Below are 20064 nucleotides of genomic sequence, written 5' to 3'. Positions count from 1 at the left end.
TTGTTGTTTCATTATATATCATTAGCTTTATTGGTCTTTTCCTTTCACATATAAAAAAATTTAATCACGTGATATCCATCTTGAGTGTCTTCCAGGAGGAAGGAGAATAACTTAGTATGCATAAAGATCTAGTGTGATTTTAACAATATTTAATCCTCAAATCTTGAAAGTTTCATGTGTACGCCATTATTAATTTGATATTTCATCCATAGTCTCTTGGGGTATATATAACATAAGGCTATATATGGTGGTATGGGACACTAACACTGTTTTGTATTCTATCTCTTTTCCTTTGCTCAATAGGTTTGACCGAAATTGGGAACAAGAAATAAGGTGCGGTGAGAGGCTCAATCTAAACGAAAAGTGGGCAGTAAGTGGTTGATACGGGCAAAAGCTAATCAAAACTAGAAGCAAAGATAAACGACAGGTCGCAATTAATCCCCTTACAATACGATTCCACGTCGACGGGTCGGGTCATTCGAAATGTCTATCAAGTGGCTTTACCAGGGCCGACACAATCAATGTGAAGGATTCAGTGTGTGTCCACTTCCGATCGACACGATTCGGTTCCATTGGTGTGGTATACTGCGATGCATGTGTACTCGATTTGCAGGTCCCCACGAAGACGAACTTGTACCCGGGGGATTGGAACGGATCGAAGTCAGGGATAGCGGGAGCGTGTCCGGGCAGAAAAGCAAGCGGGCGGGCGGGCGGGCGGGACAAAGAGTTTCCGATCGATCGACCCGGCCAGGCCATGCGCAATGTCTCCTCTGGGGAAGAATAGCCATCTGGTTTCCTGGTTTTCTGGTTTTCTAGTTTCCTGGTTTTTCTGTTCACCAAAGGGTCAAGCTTTTCTGGCGATGAATGCACAGGTGTCCATCCCAACTCCCCTTTGACCCGAAACATGACTTTTCTTAACGCTGCCATTACAGGGAGGACTAAGAAGCAGGAAGCAGGAAGCAGGAAGCAGAAGAGGATGAGGAAGTTAGGGTTTCTTTGGAGGATTCCCCTGCTTCTTCCAAAACCAGCTTTAGGGTTCCGATAAGAAGAAGAAGAAGAAGAAGAAGAAGAAGAAGAAGAAGATGATGATGATGATGAAGAAGAAGAAGGTGAACATGGAAACACTAGGGTTTCAGCGCGCCTGAGAATAAGATAAAATTTGGGTTTTTTTTTTTTTGTTTTTTTGTTTTTTTTTTTGGTGCATCTCCCGTTTCTTCTTCTTAAAAGTAAGTAAGAAAGATTGAAGAAGAAGAAGAAGAAGAAGAAAAGGGGGAAAAAATAAAGAAATCTGGCTATGGAAACCTCTGCACTGATGCTACTGGAATTCTTCCATCTCCATCTCCATCTCGTCGCCATCATCACCATTATCAGTTGTTTTAGCAAGATCTACTCTGCCGAAGTCGAGAATTGTGCACCATCCAATTGTGGCCATCTCCTGAATTTGACGTATCCATTTGGTGTCGATCCTTCATCATGTGGGCTATCAGAAACCTTCCTTATATCCAATTGCTCTGACAGTGAAACAATTTACCCGCTATGGAAAAACTTCGACTGTGGATACAAAGAAATAGGCTGTGGAAAGCTCGGGCCGCCCAAAGTGATGGAGATATACGATCAGCCCTCAGGTCTCTTAACTATACAAGGCCGGCCAGATCAATTAGGACCTTCTAACAGAGATTTTGGGTTCGTTAACCTCACATGGATTGGTCAAGAACAAAATCAATCTCTGGTTCCTTTTTGTGCACCAATCGAGATCAAAGATGTATTTGATGTGTATCTCCCCACATCCATCAATCTTACGGCATTAGCGAATGATTCGTCCCTTCGATTCTCACCTTACAGTGTGTTCCTGCTATTCAATTGTAGCAAATGGGATGCGAGCAGCACTATGCCAGTGGTCGCCCGGACCAACTCTTCCCTATGCCAGTCTTACCAGAGCTTCTGTAACAATGGCACGAGCAGCAATGGGAGCTTCGCGGCTTGCATACAAATCACGCCATGGAAGGAGCTGACGCTTCAATTGATAGCAGAAACCTTCGCGTGTACAGCTTGTATTTTCTTCGTGAATATCACACAGACGGCCCTTAATGATGGCTTGGCATTAGGGGAACAACCAGCGAGGCCGCCGATAAATGTCTTAACAAGAATTCAACTGACATGGTCTCACTCCGAGTTTAGGTCGGAAGGGAACTGTCAAGATTGTGAGCTCAGTGGTGGATGGTGTGGCTATGGCAACAACAGCAGCTTCAAATGCTTTTGTGCTGGGAACAGAACATCAGACCACAATTGCCCTGCATCTCCTTTAGGTACAAACTTCTACTATGTATGGAAATTTTGAATTGTAAATTTACTTACATATATGGAGGAGATTTTACATGGAAAGACATTCAATCAGCTAAGTCTGCCTTTCTCCCTCTCTCTATTGATTGTGTAGTAGCAATGAGCATCACAAACACAAAGAAATCAGATGCATTAATCATCGCGGCGGTGGCCACATGCATTGGAGCTACATTATCCATGGTGGCTTTCATCTTATGGTGGTTCTTCCGGAGAAGGAAGATGTCCGAGATCGGGATTACCGCCTCCAGTTCTTCCCGGAAGAAGAAGCAATGGATATCCAGGAGAGCTCTCTCCTTGGTGGCCAGATACTCCCCATCCTCGACAAGCTGCAAGGAGTTCTCGTACGAGGAGCTAATGCATTCTACGGACAGTTTCGCGGACGAATCCATGGTGGCCGATGGTGGCTTCGGGGCCGTCTTTCTCGGCTTCCTGAGAGACGGCCGGAAAGTGGCGATCAAGCGTCTCTATCATGACAATTCCCGACGGATCGAGCAGTTCTACAACGAGATAAGGATGCTCTCGAACCTCAATCACCCCAACCTCGTGAAGCTCCATGGCTTCTGCTGCCATGAGGAGCGGGAATTCATGCTCGTCTACGAGTACGCGGGCAACGGCTCGCTGGCCGACCATCTCCACAATGCGGACAAGCATCCGGACAAGCGGCCGGCCATGCCATGGAGGCTCCGGCTACGGATCGCACGCGAGACAGCCGAGGCGCTGTGCTATCTCCACCACTCGGTGTCGCCCCCGATCTACCACCGGGACGTGAAGACGGCCAACATACTGATGGACGAGGAGTTCCACGTGAAGCTCGGGGACTTCGGGCTCTCAAGGTTCGTGCCGCTCGACGTGACCCACGTGTCCACGCTACCCCAAGGCACCCCCGGCTATGTCGACCCCGACTACCACAAGTGCTACCAGCTCACCGAGAAGAGCGACGTGTACAGCTTCGGGGTTGTGCTCATGGAGCTCGTGTCTGGGAAGATGGCCGTGGACGTCCGCCGTGGGAAAGGCCTCGTCAACTTGTCCAGTTGGGCGGTCACGAAGATCACGAGCGAGGCTTGGGACGAGCTCGTCGACCCTCGGTTAGAGCCCCCCATGGATCCGCCCATGGACAAGACGATGCGCGCCGTGGGCGAGCTCGCATTCACATGTCTCCAGCCCGAGAAGGACGACCGGCCATCCATGCGTGATGTTGTAGATGTCCTCACTCGGCTCTGCAGACAACTCGATGATCATTATGACCATGGCAGTCGAAATCGGTTTTTGAACTCGGGGCTCGAAAGGACACTCACTTCTCGTGAATAAAACTCTTTATGTAAATGATACCTCTCCATGGCTTCTGTTCGTCCATATCGTTCCCCCATTCGACGGGCAATCAAACAAAGTCCCAACAACTCTTTGAGAACATTTGTCCTTTACCGTCCTCACCACCATAGAAAATCCCATGGAATCACTTATTGTACAATAGGATAAGTATCAATATCTTTTTCTTTTAACTTTTTAAAGATGAAAGAAAAATTATTTTTTGAAACTTTTGTATAAGAGACAAGTAGTACATGCTTAGCACAGTTTGTAAGTTACCATGTATACAATCACATACCATCGAAAACATGTTCAATGATATCATTTGCAATTGACAATAATCAACGGCCCTTCTTGCAATGTTAAGATTGGAATAATCGGGGTTTGAGAAATCATTAGGCAATGCAAGAATGGTCATTCATTTCCTCTTAGCATGAGCTATCTTGTAACAAGTTCTTCGTATCCCACCCAACGAGCATATTTGTCTATGATCGTATGGCTGAATAGTATGCAACAAAACAATGAACAGGAGCACGCTATTAGTTATTTTCCATGCATGCAACCATCAAGAGAAAAAAATGGCACATGATTGATGTAGCATCATGATCTAGACATGATTGAAGTTTGGTGGTATAAAGTGGACAAATGACTTGAATGAATGGATCAAATGCTCGTCATCCCACTACATTTTTTTCATTCCATCATAATGAGCAAGAGAAACCAAAGGATCATTTGGAAATTCAATGATTGATATTTATTATATGATTGTCAGTTTAAACGTAAGGAGACAGTTGAAGTTCAACAAATCAGCTATATTTTGTATTTCATCTATAGCTCGAGTACTAGTATATCAAGAGATGTTATGTGAAAAGTACAATATGATGCATTGCTGCTTATTTGCAAACTTTATGCTAAACTAGCCTTGAGAAATTGATGTGAGAAGGAATTATTAACATTATGCTCTAAATATTGACAAGATCTATAAACATCATGCAAGCAATTATATAAAGGTGCGATTGATAAGGGAGAAATATTACCACACGAATATAGCCATACACATTATTCTTCAAACCGAGTTTTCAAAATACCACACATTGGTTCTCTAAAGAGGTGTTCCTAACAAATGATTTGATTTCAAATATAATCCAAAGAGAGTGGCATGATAATACCTACATAGTCATAGAAATCAACTTTTTGTAACATTATATAAACCCTTAAATTTGTAGATGTTTATGGAAATAGCCCAAGTTTTCGAAAATTACCAACATACATCGATATAATACACAAATTTTTAAACATGTTTAGCTTATCATGGTGATGTTGAAAACTTCTAGTAGGGATCGGCAACGGTTTGGTTTAGGCTTAGTTGGTTTGGCCTAATCCAAGCCAAACCGGTTAAGCCTAAACCGTTTTGGGGATCTCAAATCTGCACCGAACCAAATCGAACCGGTTCACAAACCGGTTTGGTAAACAACTTGGAAACTGGTTAGGAAACCTTTCTCTCTCTCTCTCTCTCGACATGTACAAGCCCATCTCTCCTCTTTTGATTCTTCCTTGCCTTTAGAGAACCTCACTACAGAACTCACACACATCCTTCACTCAGCATCAACTAGTAGCTTCCCATGCACGAAAGGTTCCAATCATAGTAGAATAGGGTCTATGCCACAGAACAAGTGGTATGATGAGGATTGTAGAGAGTTGTATAGACAACTTAAGGTGTCGCGACTTAGTGGTACTATTTCCTCAGTATAGGCTCGCAAAGAGATGCGCAAGATGACACAGCGTAAAAGACGAGCTTGGGAAACATCTCAATATTGGGAACTCTACCATATGTTCATGTGTAGGGACTACACCCTTGCATGGAAGAGACTACGGGAACCGAGACCACAAACACCCAACGAGGATCCCAATATTTGGCACACATACATCGAGAGACTCTACCATGTCCCGAACCAACCACCCATTCCAATGCCTTCCACACCTCGACCTACCATGAGGACACTTTTCACGACCTCTAGGGTCACGAAGGTCATAAAAAAGTTACAACATAGGAAATCCATGGACCACACAGGATTGTGAGCCGAGCACATCATATATGCTCAAGAGTGCCTAGCCCCCCTTCTCACTCTAATCTTCAACCGTGCCCTCGTCAAGGGTTTTCCACCACAATGGGACATGAACACAGTGGCCCCTATACATAAAGGAGGGGACCCAATGGACCCAAATACATATAGGACCATTATGATAGGTCATACGCTCGCTAAACTATATGGTGCAGTAATGGAAGTGGAGCTCAACAATTATATGGAAACGTTAAGTCTTCATGCACCTGAGCAGGCTGGCTTTAGACGAGCCTTCTCCACTATTGACCATATCTTCACACTTAGGTGCTTAATTGACCAGACGAAGGCTCGTAAGAAGAAACTATATTGTTGCTTTGTAGACTTCCGCAAAGCCTTTGACACGGTTCCTAGGGAGAGGTTGTTTGATAGACTTAAGAGCTTGGAGATACCAAATGACATGATCTGGGCCATTTATGCCTTATATGAGCAAGTCTCTAGGTGTGTACGATGCTCAGGTGGCTTATCCGATTGTTTCACTAGCACCATTGGTGTAAAACAGGGTTGCCCCTTGTCATCGACTCTTTTTGGGATCTACATTGATGAGATCACTGATTTTATTGCTCGAAAGGGAGGCAAGGGAGTAGTTATTGGGGATACGCAAGTTAGTCTCTTACTCTACGCAGACGACATTGTCTTGCTCTCGGAATCGGAACACGACCAACAAAAGCATCTTAATGCCCTAGATAACTTTTGTACACAACGAGGACTGGTGGTGAATCTAACGAAAACTAAAGTCCTTATCTTTCATACATCGTCCCAAGTTAGGAGTAAATGTCACCTAACCCTCTCTCATAAACTAGTTGAGGTAGTGGGATCATATGTATACTTGGGAGTCATTTTTAGTGCTCGCTCAGGTAAATTCTTGATGACCCAGGTAGCCAAAGATAGACTAACGAGAGGGTATGCATCCCTCTCACTCTTAGAGAGACAATGCCACCAAGCATACTTTCAAGAGCCACAAACTAAGGGATGGCTCTTCGACTCATTAGTGACCCCTTCCCTCATGTATGCATCAGTAATATGGGCTCCATGTCTACCATCCTTCATGTGGACACAATTAGAGAGACCTTTGGTGACGATGTTATCACGTCAACTTCGAAACAAATCGATAGTACCGCATGACATTATTAGAGCAGAGTTTAGTCTACCCCTGATGTTAGTAGAAGCACTCTTTCAAATGGTAGTTTTTATTCATCGGATACATAGTCAACCACAAGATAGGATATCCTGTCGAGCCTTTGATGCATCCCAATCTCTACATGCATCTAGAGACATTAGCTCTTGGTATAGCATTGTGGTGAGTTGGTTACTTGCAAACGGCATATACATTAATAACCTACCTCCCCTTAAGTACAACCATGGGACTGATCAAACTCTAATCTCTCATGAAGACCGTAATAAAGTGATACGCCAAGAAATATGGCAAATTTACACTCGATGTAAATGGATCACCCCACGAGAGCCACTCCCATCTAAAATTTTGTACTATAAGGAACACTTCTTGCATTTCTCTAAGTTAGGTTTTATTACACGACCAAGATATCTAGATACATTCTTATCAAATGCACTAAGGGTGGCCATTGGACAACTTAGGATATCATCTCACGAACTTGATATTGAGAATGGTCGTGCTAATAGAGTCCCTAGAGAGGAAAGGCTATGTAGGTTATGCCACATAGAGATAGAGGATGAGTATCACTTCACATGCAAGTGCCCAATTTATGCCGAGATACGGGCGGAATACCAAGACATATTAGGACCCTCTCCCACCCTCTCCAAACTATTAGATACCCCGAGTGTAAAAAGACTAGGTAGGCATATCTTAGAACTAAAACAACATAGGGAGAATAAATTACAAAGTGTTAATCACAACCCTTTTACTATTCATCAACATGTAACTATTGTAATTTTTTAGGAACAAGGGGAGACGATGAATGTGGATACACTTACGCCGCTCGGCCTCTCCCTTGAGGAAGCAGAAATACAAAGAACAACCAAACGCCCTCGGATGTTGGGTTTCAAAACAAGTCGACGTGGAGTAGAAAAGATTAAGAAGATAAGGGAACGTGAGCTACGTCGACTAGAAGCTATGGTTGGGGTACCTTTTACATTGGAACCACGGGCCACATCCACATCGCAACCCTTTGACCTCCTGCTTCTCTTCGAGAGACTTGGATGGAAATGAAATTAGGCCTAGTATAACATCTTTTCATTGTAGAACATGTTTTTTTTTAGAACTATTTTTTATCTTATTTTGATTTTTTTACTTTCGATAAATGGTAAATATCCCATTTTTTGTAAACCATTTGTCTCATGGGCCAAATTTGGCCTTAGAAGACGTTAATATATCTTTCTTTCTCTCTTTCTCTCTCTCTCTCTCTCTCTCTCTCTCTCTCTTTCTCTCTCTCCCTCTCTCACTCTCTCTCTAAAGTTTCTAAACGGCTTAGCCGGCTTGAGCCAGTTTGGCGAGGCTCAAGCCAAGCCGAGCTGAGCTCAAACTGTTAAGGCAAGTTCAAGCCTAAACCGAGCCGAGCTGAGCCACTAAGCCGGCTAAGCCAAACGATTTAGGCTTGAGCCGAGCCGTTGCCGATCCCTAACTTCTAGGTGCATTTTCAGTAATTGTCTGGAAGTTAAGGGTTTATAGGTTACATTAGCATATTACTGTACATGTTTCCCTCTTCCCCATACTCAAATGAATAGGTTCCATTTCAAGATTTTCTTCATGGTAAAGAAGAAAACAACCTAAAACATTACAGATATTTAAATCGTGATACCCCTCGATACTGAGGGAAAAAGGAAAAAGGACCCTTTTTCGGAAGCGAAAGCTAAAACAATTGGAAAAAGGAGTTACGAGAGAGCATCCGGGCGCCCCTCATATCTATCTCACGTGGAGCATGAACAAGAACCCGAGGGGTATTCCGGTAAATATCAAGATTTCCTTTTGTTTTTGGGCCCCAATGTATATATGTACTATATACATACATTATACATATATATTGTGGTGCATACAGAGAGTGAATTTAGTGTTGATTATGTGTGTGGGCAGTTAAATTAGTCTTTAGTGGAGCCAAAAACCAGCAAGAAAACAGAGGCACAGAGAATCTACATATGGGTTTACATTAGGATGTATGTAGCTCTCCCATGAGCTATGCCAGCATATCAAATGCAGCAGCTGATGGGCTCCTCTTAAGCCATGTGAAAAAGCTGTGCAACCATGGCTTCCTTCACGATGCCATACATGCCCTTGATGAGCTTGTGGTGGAGAGAAAGGTCTCCACAATACCCGTCTCCACCTTCTACTGCCTTTTGAAATCATGCAAAACCGCACGTGACCTAAAGGCGGGTAGGCACGTGAACTCCCTTATCTTGAGGAATGGTCTTGAAAATGATGCGTTCTTGGGATGCCATTTGGTTCACATGTTCGCGTCTTGTGGGAGTTTATCGGAAGCCGACCGGACATTTCATCGGTTGCCGAGCCGTGATGCTTTCACCTGGACAGCCGCCATTTCAGCGCATCTCGTGTGTAATTGCCCTACGCACGCTCTTGGTCTTTATGTCCAAATGCAAGAAGTTGGTATTGATCCAAATGCCTACACTTTCAATGTTGTGCTTCAAGCATGTTTGGCTCACCCGAACAACTCCGTAGACCATGGTAATGTAGTATACTCTCATATGGTTGAGCGAGGTTTGAACACAGATGCCTTTCTATGTAATACCCTTATTGACATGTTTGTCAAATGTGGTTGTCTCCTTGATGCAAGGAACATTTTTGACATGTTGCTGAATCCAAGTATAGTTGCTTGGAGCTCAATGATAACAGGCTATGCTCATTTCGGTGAGAGTGATGAAACTATTCATCTTTTCCAACTTATGTTGAGAAAAGGCCCAAACCCTAATGTGGTGACATTCCTAGGCCTGTTGAAAGCATGCTGTAATGAATGTTTTTTGAACTATGGCCGATGTGTTCATTTTCTCATTATTGCAACTTCCAGATTTGAATTTGAATTAGCCATTGTGAATAGTCTTATCGATATGTATACAAGGTGTGGAAGCTTGGAAGATGTAGAGAGTGTGTTTCATGAGATGCCTTACAAGAGCTTGGTCACATGGAGTGCAATGTTTTCTTCATACGCTCGATATGGGTGTGGTCACATAGCTCTCGAGCTTTTCTCACAAATGCAATATGAAGGTGTCGTGCCAGACTCTCCTACATTTGTTGGAGTTCTTCAGTCTTGTCGGGGTCAGGAAATGCTACATGAAGCCAAATGTGTTCATATCATCATCCTTCATAGGAAGCTTGAGCTAGAAGATTTGTTGGGAAGCATCATCATTGACATGTATTTCAAGTGTTCTAGCCCAATGGATGCTTGTAAGGTGTTTGAATCCTTGCCAAGAAAATGTATTGCACCGTGGAATACATTTATAGGCGGGTTTTTAGAGATTGGCCAAGCAGAGACAGCCCTTCATCTTTTCCAATGCATGCAAGAAGGAAACATAAAACCCAACGATATTACATATGCTACTGTTGCAAAAGCATGTGTTAACATTAGCCAATTGTCGCAAGGTGAGCTATTGTACACTCATGTTATATCAAATAGCTATGAGACAAATGAGATAATTGGAAATGCTCTACTCTCGATGTATGCAAAGCATGGGAGCTTAGAGAATGCCCATGGCCTATTTGATAGACTAACTAACAGGGATGTGGTATCATGGAGTGTGATGATTTCCGGATATGTGGAACATGGGTATGGTCAACAAGCATTGCATCTTTTTGGCAACATGCAAGTGGAACCTGATATTGTCGCTTTTCTCTCGGCTATAAAAGCGTGCTCGATCCTATCAGCATTACATCAAGGTATTTTAGTGCATGCCCAAGTTGTGGAGAGGGGATGTGAATCTGATGTTTCAATTGGGAACAGCCTAATTGACATGTATGCAAAATGTGGTAGCCTTAATGATGCTTCTAGTGCATTTGATAAAATACCTACAAGAACTGTGACCACATGGAATGCAATGATTGGGGGGTGTTCACACCATAGCAACTATGAGTTGGCATTGAAAGAGTTTGAGCGCATGCAAAAGGAAGGGTTGAAACCTAACGATGCGACTTATGTTAGTATTCTTTCAGTATGCAATCATCTTGGCCTTGTGTCTGAAGGATGTTCACACTTCAGATCGATGTGGACTGACAATAATGATAATATGCCCTATCTCAACCATTACGCTTGTGTAATGGAGCTTCTCGGGCGTGTAGGATGCCTTAAAGAGGTAATTTGTCTTGCGATGACATGCCCATTTGAAATGAATCTCATTATGTGGACATCTCTGTTGAGTCGATGTAAATCATTTGGTGATGTGGCACTTGGAAAGCAGTGCTTTGATTCGATGAACAAATTAGGCAGCCATTGCGCATCTGGATATGGAGTTATGTCCAATTTCTATGGTTTTGATTGCATGCACGAGGATGTGCATCAAATAGAAATACTTAGGGAGAATGCCCAAAGCATGGAAAGTAGGGTGAGTCTTTGTGGTTAAAAGCGAAATATATGCTGCCACCAATCTCTGAAATTATGGGCTGATTTGAAAAAAGAGTACATTACATGACCAGAAAAATCATCAAAGCATACGTAGTTATGATTTTCATAATGTAATGCATATTGCAATATAGATGATGTAAGCCTCAGGCCACAAAATTCCGAAACGAATTATTTGTAACACATGAAAATGATAGCAAGTAGGAAAATGTCCATGGACATTGATGGATGGTTGTAGTGAAAGAAAGAAGACATCAATCTAGAATATATGTGATGTAAGCATGGTGTTGGATCTTTTGGGAGTATTTTGGGAATAGATTTGGCCATTGTGAGTCTTGATCATGATGTAGGATGTTGCATCATGGATGAGAAGTTTGGATTATATTCTTCAGTTCAAAAGGTGGTCTGATATTGATGTATCCATTTGTGAATATGCTGCGAAATTGTTTGATCCCTCATTAATGGATGTATATATCTACGGAAGGGCATTTAAAGCTGATTTTGTTAATAAAAATGTATAATTGGACAATCTTTGCAAGTATGAAAGTGTCAATGGACATTGATGGATAGTTGTAGTGAAAGAAAGAAGATACCAATCTAGAATTTATGCGATGTAAGCATGGTGTTGGATCTTTTGAGATAATGTTTGGAATCGACTTGGCCATCGTGACACTTGATCATGATGCTGGATGTTGCATCATGGATGAGAAGTTTGGATTATATTCTTCAGTTCAAAAAGTGGTCTAATATTGATGTTTCCATTTGTGAATACGCTGCAAATTTGTTTGATCCCTCATTAATGGATGTATGTATATATCTGCAGAAGGGCAATTAAAGCTGATTCTGTTAACAAATATGTATAATTGAACAATCACAGCAAGTATGAAAGTGTTGATGGACATTGATGGATGGTTGTAGTGAAAGAAAGAAGACATTGATCTAGAATATATGTGATGTAAGCATGGTGTTGGATCTTTTGAGATTATTTTTGGAATAGATTTGGTTATCGTGATTCTTGACCATGATGTTGGATGTTGCATCATGGATGAGAAGTTCCGATTATATTCTTCAGCTCAAAAAGTGGTCTAATATTGATGTATCCATTTGTGAATATGCTGCAAAATTGTTTGATCCCCCATTAATGGATGTATATATCTACAGAAGGGCAATTAAAGCTGATTTTGCTAACAAAAATGTATAATTGAACAATCTCAGTTCTTACATAGATGTAATTGGATTAATGTATAGTCCACACAATCTCTCCTTCTTACTCCAAAATATACTTTCCTATGCAATGTCTTTCTATTCTTGTTGTGTATCTTCCACAATTGTGGACAATTTATTTACTATCTCATTGTCTCTCTCACGTGAAGATGGACTAGGGACCTATATAAGGCAAACATGTTGAAGCGAGTTGTACATAGTTAATCAACAAGAGGATGAAGATGTGTTCAATGAGGTAAAATACGAAAGAATGTAGGCAACACAATGGGGGATTTTGTCAATACAATCTTAATTGACGACTCAACCAATTTCCTCTTGGGCTAGTATACATAATTACAAAGATGGGAGACCCATCACAGATAAAGGCCACCAAGTATTAGTCATTTTAGTCTTTGAATAGCTCTAGTGTGGTCTTGCCCCCATCTAAATTTTCTTCCATTCTTAAGTAACCCATATAGTGGCTCAACAACATGGGTGTAATGTCGAATTCAAATGTGAGATTGCAAATGCACCTAGGAACCACCTAACTTTTGTGTGTGACATGCATTCTTCTTTGATACGGTTCTACAAAGAGGTACATGTGACAACCTAAATGCCTCTACCAAAAACCTATGATCGCTCGCATGCTGATTTTTTACCAGAGAATGTTAATGCATATTTTCTAGCTTTTATAACACATTGTTGCATTTGGCAACATGATCGGCCACAACACGATTGCACTCATCCTCTGCAAAGGTCTCATTTTTCTCATCTTTAAGGAATCCTTTGATGTGAATATCATCCGAAAAACTTTAGTAATATATTGTTCATCGCGTTCATAATGTGGCTATAGAAGTGGGATTCGTTTTTCCTTGAGTAGAGATCAACGGTGTAGGAGGGAAATTTCTTGTTATGGCCCTCTTGAGCATTTCCTTGAACTTAAACTCTAATCCATGAAAAAGGAACCCACCCCACCAACTCATAACTTCTCTTGCATTTTGTCTCTGAAGGTGCATCCAATTCTTTTCATGTCCCATCAACTCGAATCAACGACTTTTTTAATCCTTCGCCAATAGTTCTTTGGCAAGGTAACAACTACACACATTCTTAACTTCATATTCACTATATCATATTTTGACTTCACTTTGACCTCATGTACTATATTACTTTACTAGTACTCATTGATGGCGGTGTACATTGTGACAAAGTTGATCAGAACCTAGTCCAAGGAAGGTTCAACATGACAATATTCTTCATTGCCCTAAGCGTGTCATCGGACAAGACTACCTCCACGGTCCCACTTATGTTTTCGTCTTTTCCAAGTATATTATGTTTTTAAAATTGTCTTTCTATGTGTGACACCCTTTATTTTTCTCTCCCTTCAAGTTGTTGGGAATAAAGGGCCATTGTGCCTTTTATTAGTGCACAGGTGTGAACACACTCTTACGACACTTTAACCTGCATATATAATATATATAAAAGGTAGACACCCAAAAAAAGAAAAGATTGTGCATTTCTCTATCTTTGCCTCTTGCTTCTACCCTTGTGCGCGTGTGTGCAGTTAAGCAACGCCATGATATGCTCTTCAAACTGGTATTAGAGTATATGGATTCAACATAATAGCTCACAATTTAAGAGTAGACTACAATCAATGTTTTAGTGTCGGTGACAGTTAGTGTGATAGGCAGTTTTTCAATAGTGTGGTAGTCAATGCGACAAATCATGTTTTCAATGCAAGCGATACTCAGTGTGTCATGCATTAGTAGCTAGACGTCAACAACATATGTAACATGTTGCATTTCATCATGTTTTGCTCACATAGGTTCTTTGCAACCAAATCCCTTACATAATTACAAGACTTTAGGGGGCTTGGGCATGCATTTGCTTCTTGAGGATTGCCATGAGCAATTCAAATGCTATGCTTTTGTATGTTGATGTAGAGAGTTCTCCACTCATAGAAAGAGATGAATCGGTTGAACAATGCATCTAGTAAGTTCCCCATTGCTTTGCATACCAAGGAGAGGTCAAAACAAAGAGAAAAATTAGATAGCAAAGGCCATAATAAATCATGTGGTAAAGGTGTAGAATGTCATGATCATAGTGGCAAGAAGGGTCACTTTAAACATGATTGCTACAAATGGAAGAAAGAGAAAGGAAAGGAAATGGCAAGAATAGGAATGATAATTGTCAAGAATTAGGTAAGTAATTAAGAAAGGGTTAATTAGTACCTAATTATGTGATTAAATTAAGCGCAGAAGATTATGTGATATGTGTGTGAGAGGAAGAGAGAGAGATGAAGTTAACACTTATGAACAACAGAAGATGGAGGATAATTAACTCTATATTAAATTAGCATTATCATCATCATCGAATACAAAAATACCCACAATGAGGTATATATACATCTCATGTGCAAAGGTGCACATGTGTGAGTAGAATATTGGTACTAAGGTGTAAGTCCTATATTAAATGTACTTAGGAGTAGAGAATCTAGAATATCCCACTTAAGTACAAGGTCCTATTTAAGGCGTTATAGTCAACACTTCTAACTAGATTCTATCTAGGTAACTACGAAGTTACATGGTTGACTAACTAACTAAACTAAGTTGAGCTTGATCTCTCAACAATAATAAAGAAGAGATGAAAGATACTCAACCTAGGAAGAGCAGTGTTTAAATTTTAAGAGCTAAATGTAGTCACTCATGATGGCTATATTAGGAATTACATTCTCTTTGTCTCTTCGTGCTTTTAATTTTTAAGAGCTAAATGTAGTCACTCGTGATGACTATATTAGGAATTACATTCTCTTTGTTTCTTCATGCTATAACGCACATGCTTTACTTGAAGATATGAATGGTGAAATGTACACTTGGATTCTCGATTCAATTGCTAGTTTCCTGTTACCCCTCATCCTGGGTGGTTTTCTGACTATAGAAGAGGTTGACATGATGTTGTCCATCTTGGGAAAACTATGCATGGGACATTGTGGGTATTGGCATTTGTGATGTTGCAATTGAAATTGGTTTTGTCTTCACACTTCATCATTTTGACATGTACCTCAAATCAAGAAGAGCTTGATTAACATAATTCCTAGGGGTTGTAAAAGTGATACTTTGTATCCCCTCCATGCATCTAGTGTTAGTGACCATGTTGTGGCCATAATTGAGCAAGTAAGCATTTCCTTGTGCATGGCCGGTTGGGACACATGAGTAAAATTGGAATGAAAGTGCTTTCTCATTTGGGTTACTTTCCTTGCATTTGTTATGTTGATTTTTAACATTGTGATCAATATGTTTATGGTAAACATGCTTAAACATCTCTTAAAAGGTTTCTTTTGGTAGAATCTTCTACTCTAGAGTTAGTACATTTAGATGTATGCTAGATGACAAAATTATCTTTAGGGCGGAAGAAATATTTTGTTTCTTTTGTTGATGATGCTACATGGAAGGTATGGGTTTACCTTACCCTATTCATTGCAAGGACAAAGTGCTGGCAATTTAAAAAAATTATTGGCATTGATTTAGAATAAGATTCGTAAGTAACTGATGTCACGGACACACCAACCGCTAACTCGGACGAAGCACGAATGACAAGGCAACGAGGAACTTAAAGAAGCTAGGAATGACATTAGAGAATGAAGACAAAGATGAAGAACGAGACAAGATGGAATTGAACAATAATACTAGATTGATGTGTCAATGTCTGGTGTTGATTTGAATTGGTTTGAGAAGAATTGTATGTCCATATTTATAGGTTCCTATAGAATAGCCTAGTGATTTTTATAATGTTCTAGAATGTTCTAGACCTAGAATATTCTAAGATGTTCTAGGATATTCTAGAATGTTCTAGAAAATTTACAATAATCAATCTATTATAAGAAGCAACTTTTATTATTTTATATAATCATATGCTATCCTAATGGTTAGGTCTTGGGTTCAAGCCCAAATGAAGCCATGATGCTTATGTATTCATGACATTATCCCCCCTTTGAGAACGACGAGTGGAAGTCTTCGTTAACAATGTAGGGCCCATTTTGTTTGGATAACGGCGATGGAAGTCTTTGACAAGAGCTTGAGCATTAGAAACATTATTGACGGGTTCCCAAGTGCGATCACTTGGAGGTTAGCCAACCCAATCAACCAGATAATAGAGCTTATTCTGCACAATCTTCGAATCAAGAATAACAACTACCTCGTATTCAGGGCCGTCAACAAGTTGGATTGAGGGCGGAGGTGGCACAACACGATTAGGAATAGAAGAGGTGCGATAAGGTTCCAAAAGAGAGCTATGAAAGATTGGGTGAAGTCGCATGTGTGATGGAATATTAAGACGAAAGGTGGCATCGTTAATACGCGCAGTGGTGAGAAAAGGACCTAAGCGTTGATAATCGAGCTTCTCACATGGCCGAGCAGTCTTGATGTGACAACGAAGCAACCATACTTGGTCACCAACCTTAAAAGGAGACTTAAGACAATGGCGATTGGCGTTGGTCTTATGTTGTGCTTGAGCTGTCTGAAGATGTGAAGATAACGCTAATTGGATTCGATGTAGTCGATGATGATGATGCTCAGCACTAGGGTTTCGTGTGACCTTGGGAAGATCCAAGATACACCATCGAGGATGGTTACCGGTGTAGGCAAAGAAAGGTGTAACCTTGGTAGAAGAGTGTATCGTGTTATTGTATGCAAACTCAGCAAGATGTAGAATATTGCTCCAATCATCTTGTTGATAACTAATGAAGCATCGAAGATATTGCCCGAGCGTTTGATTTGTGCGCTCTGTTTGTTTGTCGGTTTGTGGATGATAAGACGAAGAGAGTTTGTAGGAGATTTTGAGGCTTGTCCATAGGTGCTTCCAAAAGTGAGAGATAAATTGAGGACCACGATCAGTAATTATATCGTTTGGAAGACCATGATGGCAAAATACTTCACGCATAACGATATCTACGGTTTCCTGAGTATTGATACTCTTTACACATGGTAAAAAATGTGCCATCTTGGTAAACCAATCCACTATTGTTAAAATGGTATCAAATCCTTCTGAAGGTGGCAGATCCGCAATGAAATCCATAGAAATAGACTATCATGGCTTGGTTGGAGGCGGTAATGGTTGTAACAAGCCATAAGGATGATGCTTGGGTATTTTGGCTCGACAACAGGTGTCACATGTACGAACATAATCTTCGACAAATTTTTGCAAATGAGGCCACCAAAACGAGCGCTTCATCAACTCCATGGTCTTGGCAATATCAACATGTCCAGCCATAGGGGCATCATGACAATGATGTAATACTTGAAGGTTGGGTGATCCATCAGGACGTAAAGGAGATTCTTGTAAAAGAGTAAGCCATCTTGCCTTTGAATTCCTGATAATGTTGAGATGAATCTTGCAACATGGAGCAAGATGCATGTCTTGGACTAATGTGGGCTGAGACATCCTTAGCGAAATCATCAGAGTGAAGTTGTTGCCAACTAGGACCATCAAAGCTACAAGCAACAACAGTTTCAAACTGTCACGGACACACCAACCGCACGGATGACAAGGCAACGAGGAACTTAAAGAAGCTAGGAATGACATTAGAGAATGAAGACAAAGATGAAGAACGAGACAAGATGGAATCGAACAAGAATACTAGATTGATGTGTCAATGTCTAGTGTTGATTCGAATTGGTTTGAGAAGAATTGTATGTCCATATTTATAGGCTCCTATAGAATAGCCTAGTGATTTCTATAATGTTCTAGACCTAGAATATTCTAAGATGTTCTAGGATATGTTCCAGAACATTTACAATAATCAATCTATTATAAGAAGAAGCTTTTATTATTTTATATAATCATATGCTATCTTAATGGTTAGGTTCTTGATTATGTATTACAAGGTATTGGGTTCAAGCCCAAGTGAAGCAATGATGCTTATGTATTCATGACAATTGAAGCGTCTTCATTGTAAGAATAGTGGGGAACATGTTTCCAAGGCCTTTTAGGTATTTTGTGACAACATACAATTTTGATTAGGGTTAACATATAACCATTTAGGGCTAGAATCCAATATTCATAAATTTAGAGTTAACAAACATAGATTTAAGCTTCATATATTGCTTGTTAATTTGATTAAGATTCAAAGTTAAGGTTTACATAATGTCGGTTAGTGTTAGAGTCACACGTGCAAATTTGGTATATCGTATATACATTTAGGGCTAGAATAAAATTCTAATAGATAAACAATTATATATACATTTAGGCTTAGAATTAGATATGTCATATTATATAAATTTAGGGTTAACAAACGTACATTTAAGCCTCATATATTGCAACATTCATAGTCAAGTAGGGCAAAATTTCCCACATTCTATTAATGTTCCTAATGGGATTCACATACATAGATTTCGGGTTAGAATAAGATACGCAAAACATACTTTTAGGGCTACTAATTTAGTGTTACGAGCATATTAACCATAACCATAGTTCTCTAACCTGTATGCTAGGTGTGGGCAAATTTATAAGGAATGAAGGGTGAGGATTGAATTATCTCAATCCTACAATAGGAGCTAACTTTAGAATGTTTCATCTCTTGGCCACTTATAAAAAAGCAACCAAATGGGAAATAGACAAGGGCCTAGGGTTTGAGCCTATATAAGAAGGGGAGATACGTCCTTCATGAAGAAGGTCCTCTTTATTATTTTGGATAAAGACTTTGACAGTGTCACAAAGCTCTAGCTTCATACACATGTGTTTCCTCCTTGAAACCTTAGGTATGATCCATGTTTGTAGTCAGTAGTACAAGATATTGACTAGGGACTCATATATGTCTCTCACCTATGTTAGGGGGTGGTCATGTGGACTAGCGCCTATTCTTTATTATTGAAGTTGTGGCCTCCAAAGCAATGTCAATGAGATCTAGGCTTGCAATCCTTATGTTGAAAATCACTTATTCTAACCACTTGAACCAATATTTTTCATTGGTGGTACTATTGTTGATTTTTAATTTCATTTTTTACCTTTTATTGTACTTCTTTATCCACATCAAATCTTCTTGTTTTTGCTATTTTCTTCGAATGCTTCAAGACGTCAAATACTCATCATGATGAACATGTGACTCATCTACACTTGGTTCATATTGAACACATACAAATACATCAATTCCTCATACGTGGTGTTGGAGAACTTTAGGACCTTGAGAGTTATTATTCACAAGGGCTCATAAAGCGCCAATAGAAAGATGGCTTTAAGATCTTCCTCCTGTATCAACACATGGTATCTAATGAGGAGTGGTTGGAAGCTAATAATGAATTACACTAGACCTTCCCTTGGTTGCTAATAAGCCACATAAGATTGGCGATGCCTTGTAGTGGAACATTTGTAGGCATTCTAAACGAGATCAAAAGTGGGGAATTGACTTTAACAGAAGTGGTTGTAAAAGTAGGTAGCATGGTTCTATAATGATTGGCTAAAGTTAGGTATTTGAGACATGTTAATTTCATCATCTAGACCCAATCATTGGGATGCACGATTCCTTTATGTGAGGAAGGCAATGAGTTGTTCCTTTGAGTCATCTT

General features: G+C 40.4%; 2 protein-coding genes across 3 annotated transcripts; both read left to right on the top strand.

Moving 5' to 3' along the window:
* Positions 1-1232: 1232 nt before the first annotated feature.
* On the top strand, positions 1233-4022 carry LOC147867550 (uncharacterized). 2 transcript variants are annotated; one of them, XM_087315338.1, is made up of 2 exons: positions 1233-2306; positions 2435-4022. In XM_087315338.1, the coding sequence occupies exons 1-2, from the start codon at positions 1295-1297 to the stop codon at positions 3646-3648; spliced, it is 2226 nt and encodes a 741-aa protein (XP_087171464.1). In that variant the 5' UTR covers positions 1233-1294; the 3' UTR covers positions 3649-4022. The 2 variants fall into 2 exon arrangements, with proteins under 2 accessions (XP_087171464.1, XP_087171465.1); XM_087315339.1 differs by having other exon boundaries at positions 1234-2306; positions 2438-4022.
* Positions 4023-8780: 4758 nt separating this feature from the next.
* On the top strand, positions 8781-12530 carry LOC147867549 (pentatricopeptide repeat-containing protein At2g33680-like). The gene has a single exon (XM_087315336.1). The coding sequence runs from the start codon at positions 8910-8912 to the stop codon at positions 11304-11306; it is 2397 nt and encodes a 798-aa protein (XP_087171462.1). The 5' UTR covers positions 8781-8909; the 3' UTR covers positions 11307-12530.
* Positions 12531-20064: the final 7534 nt, after the last annotated feature.

This window comes from Azolla caroliniana, unplaced genomic scaffold, assembly GCF_043228905.1.
Source record: "Azolla caroliniana isolate FFs.n. ecotype wild unplaced genomic scaffold, voAzoCaro1.0.p SCAF_2, whole genome shotgun sequence".
Lineage (NCBI taxonomy): Eukaryota > Viridiplantae > Streptophyta > Polypodiopsida > Salviniales > Salviniaceae > Azolla > Azolla caroliniana.
The sequence above is the reverse complement of the archived record's forward strand: the minus strand, read 5'-3'. Positions and strand labels throughout refer to the sequence as shown.

Bases quoted from the DNA above. Each gene is read 5' to 3' on its own strand.
- LOC147867550 (XM_087315338.1), top strand. From the start codon at position 1,295: ATGGAAACCTCTGCACTGATGCTACTGGAATTCTTCCATCTCCATCTC. The intron at 2,307-2,434 runs GTACAAACTTCT...TTGATTGTGTAG, and splicing joins TTGCCCTGCATCTCCTTTAG to TAGCAATGAGCATCACAAAC.
- LOC147867549 (XM_087315336.1), top strand. From the start codon at position 8,910: ATGAGCTATGCCAGCATATCAAATGCAGCAGCTGATGGGCTCCTCTTA.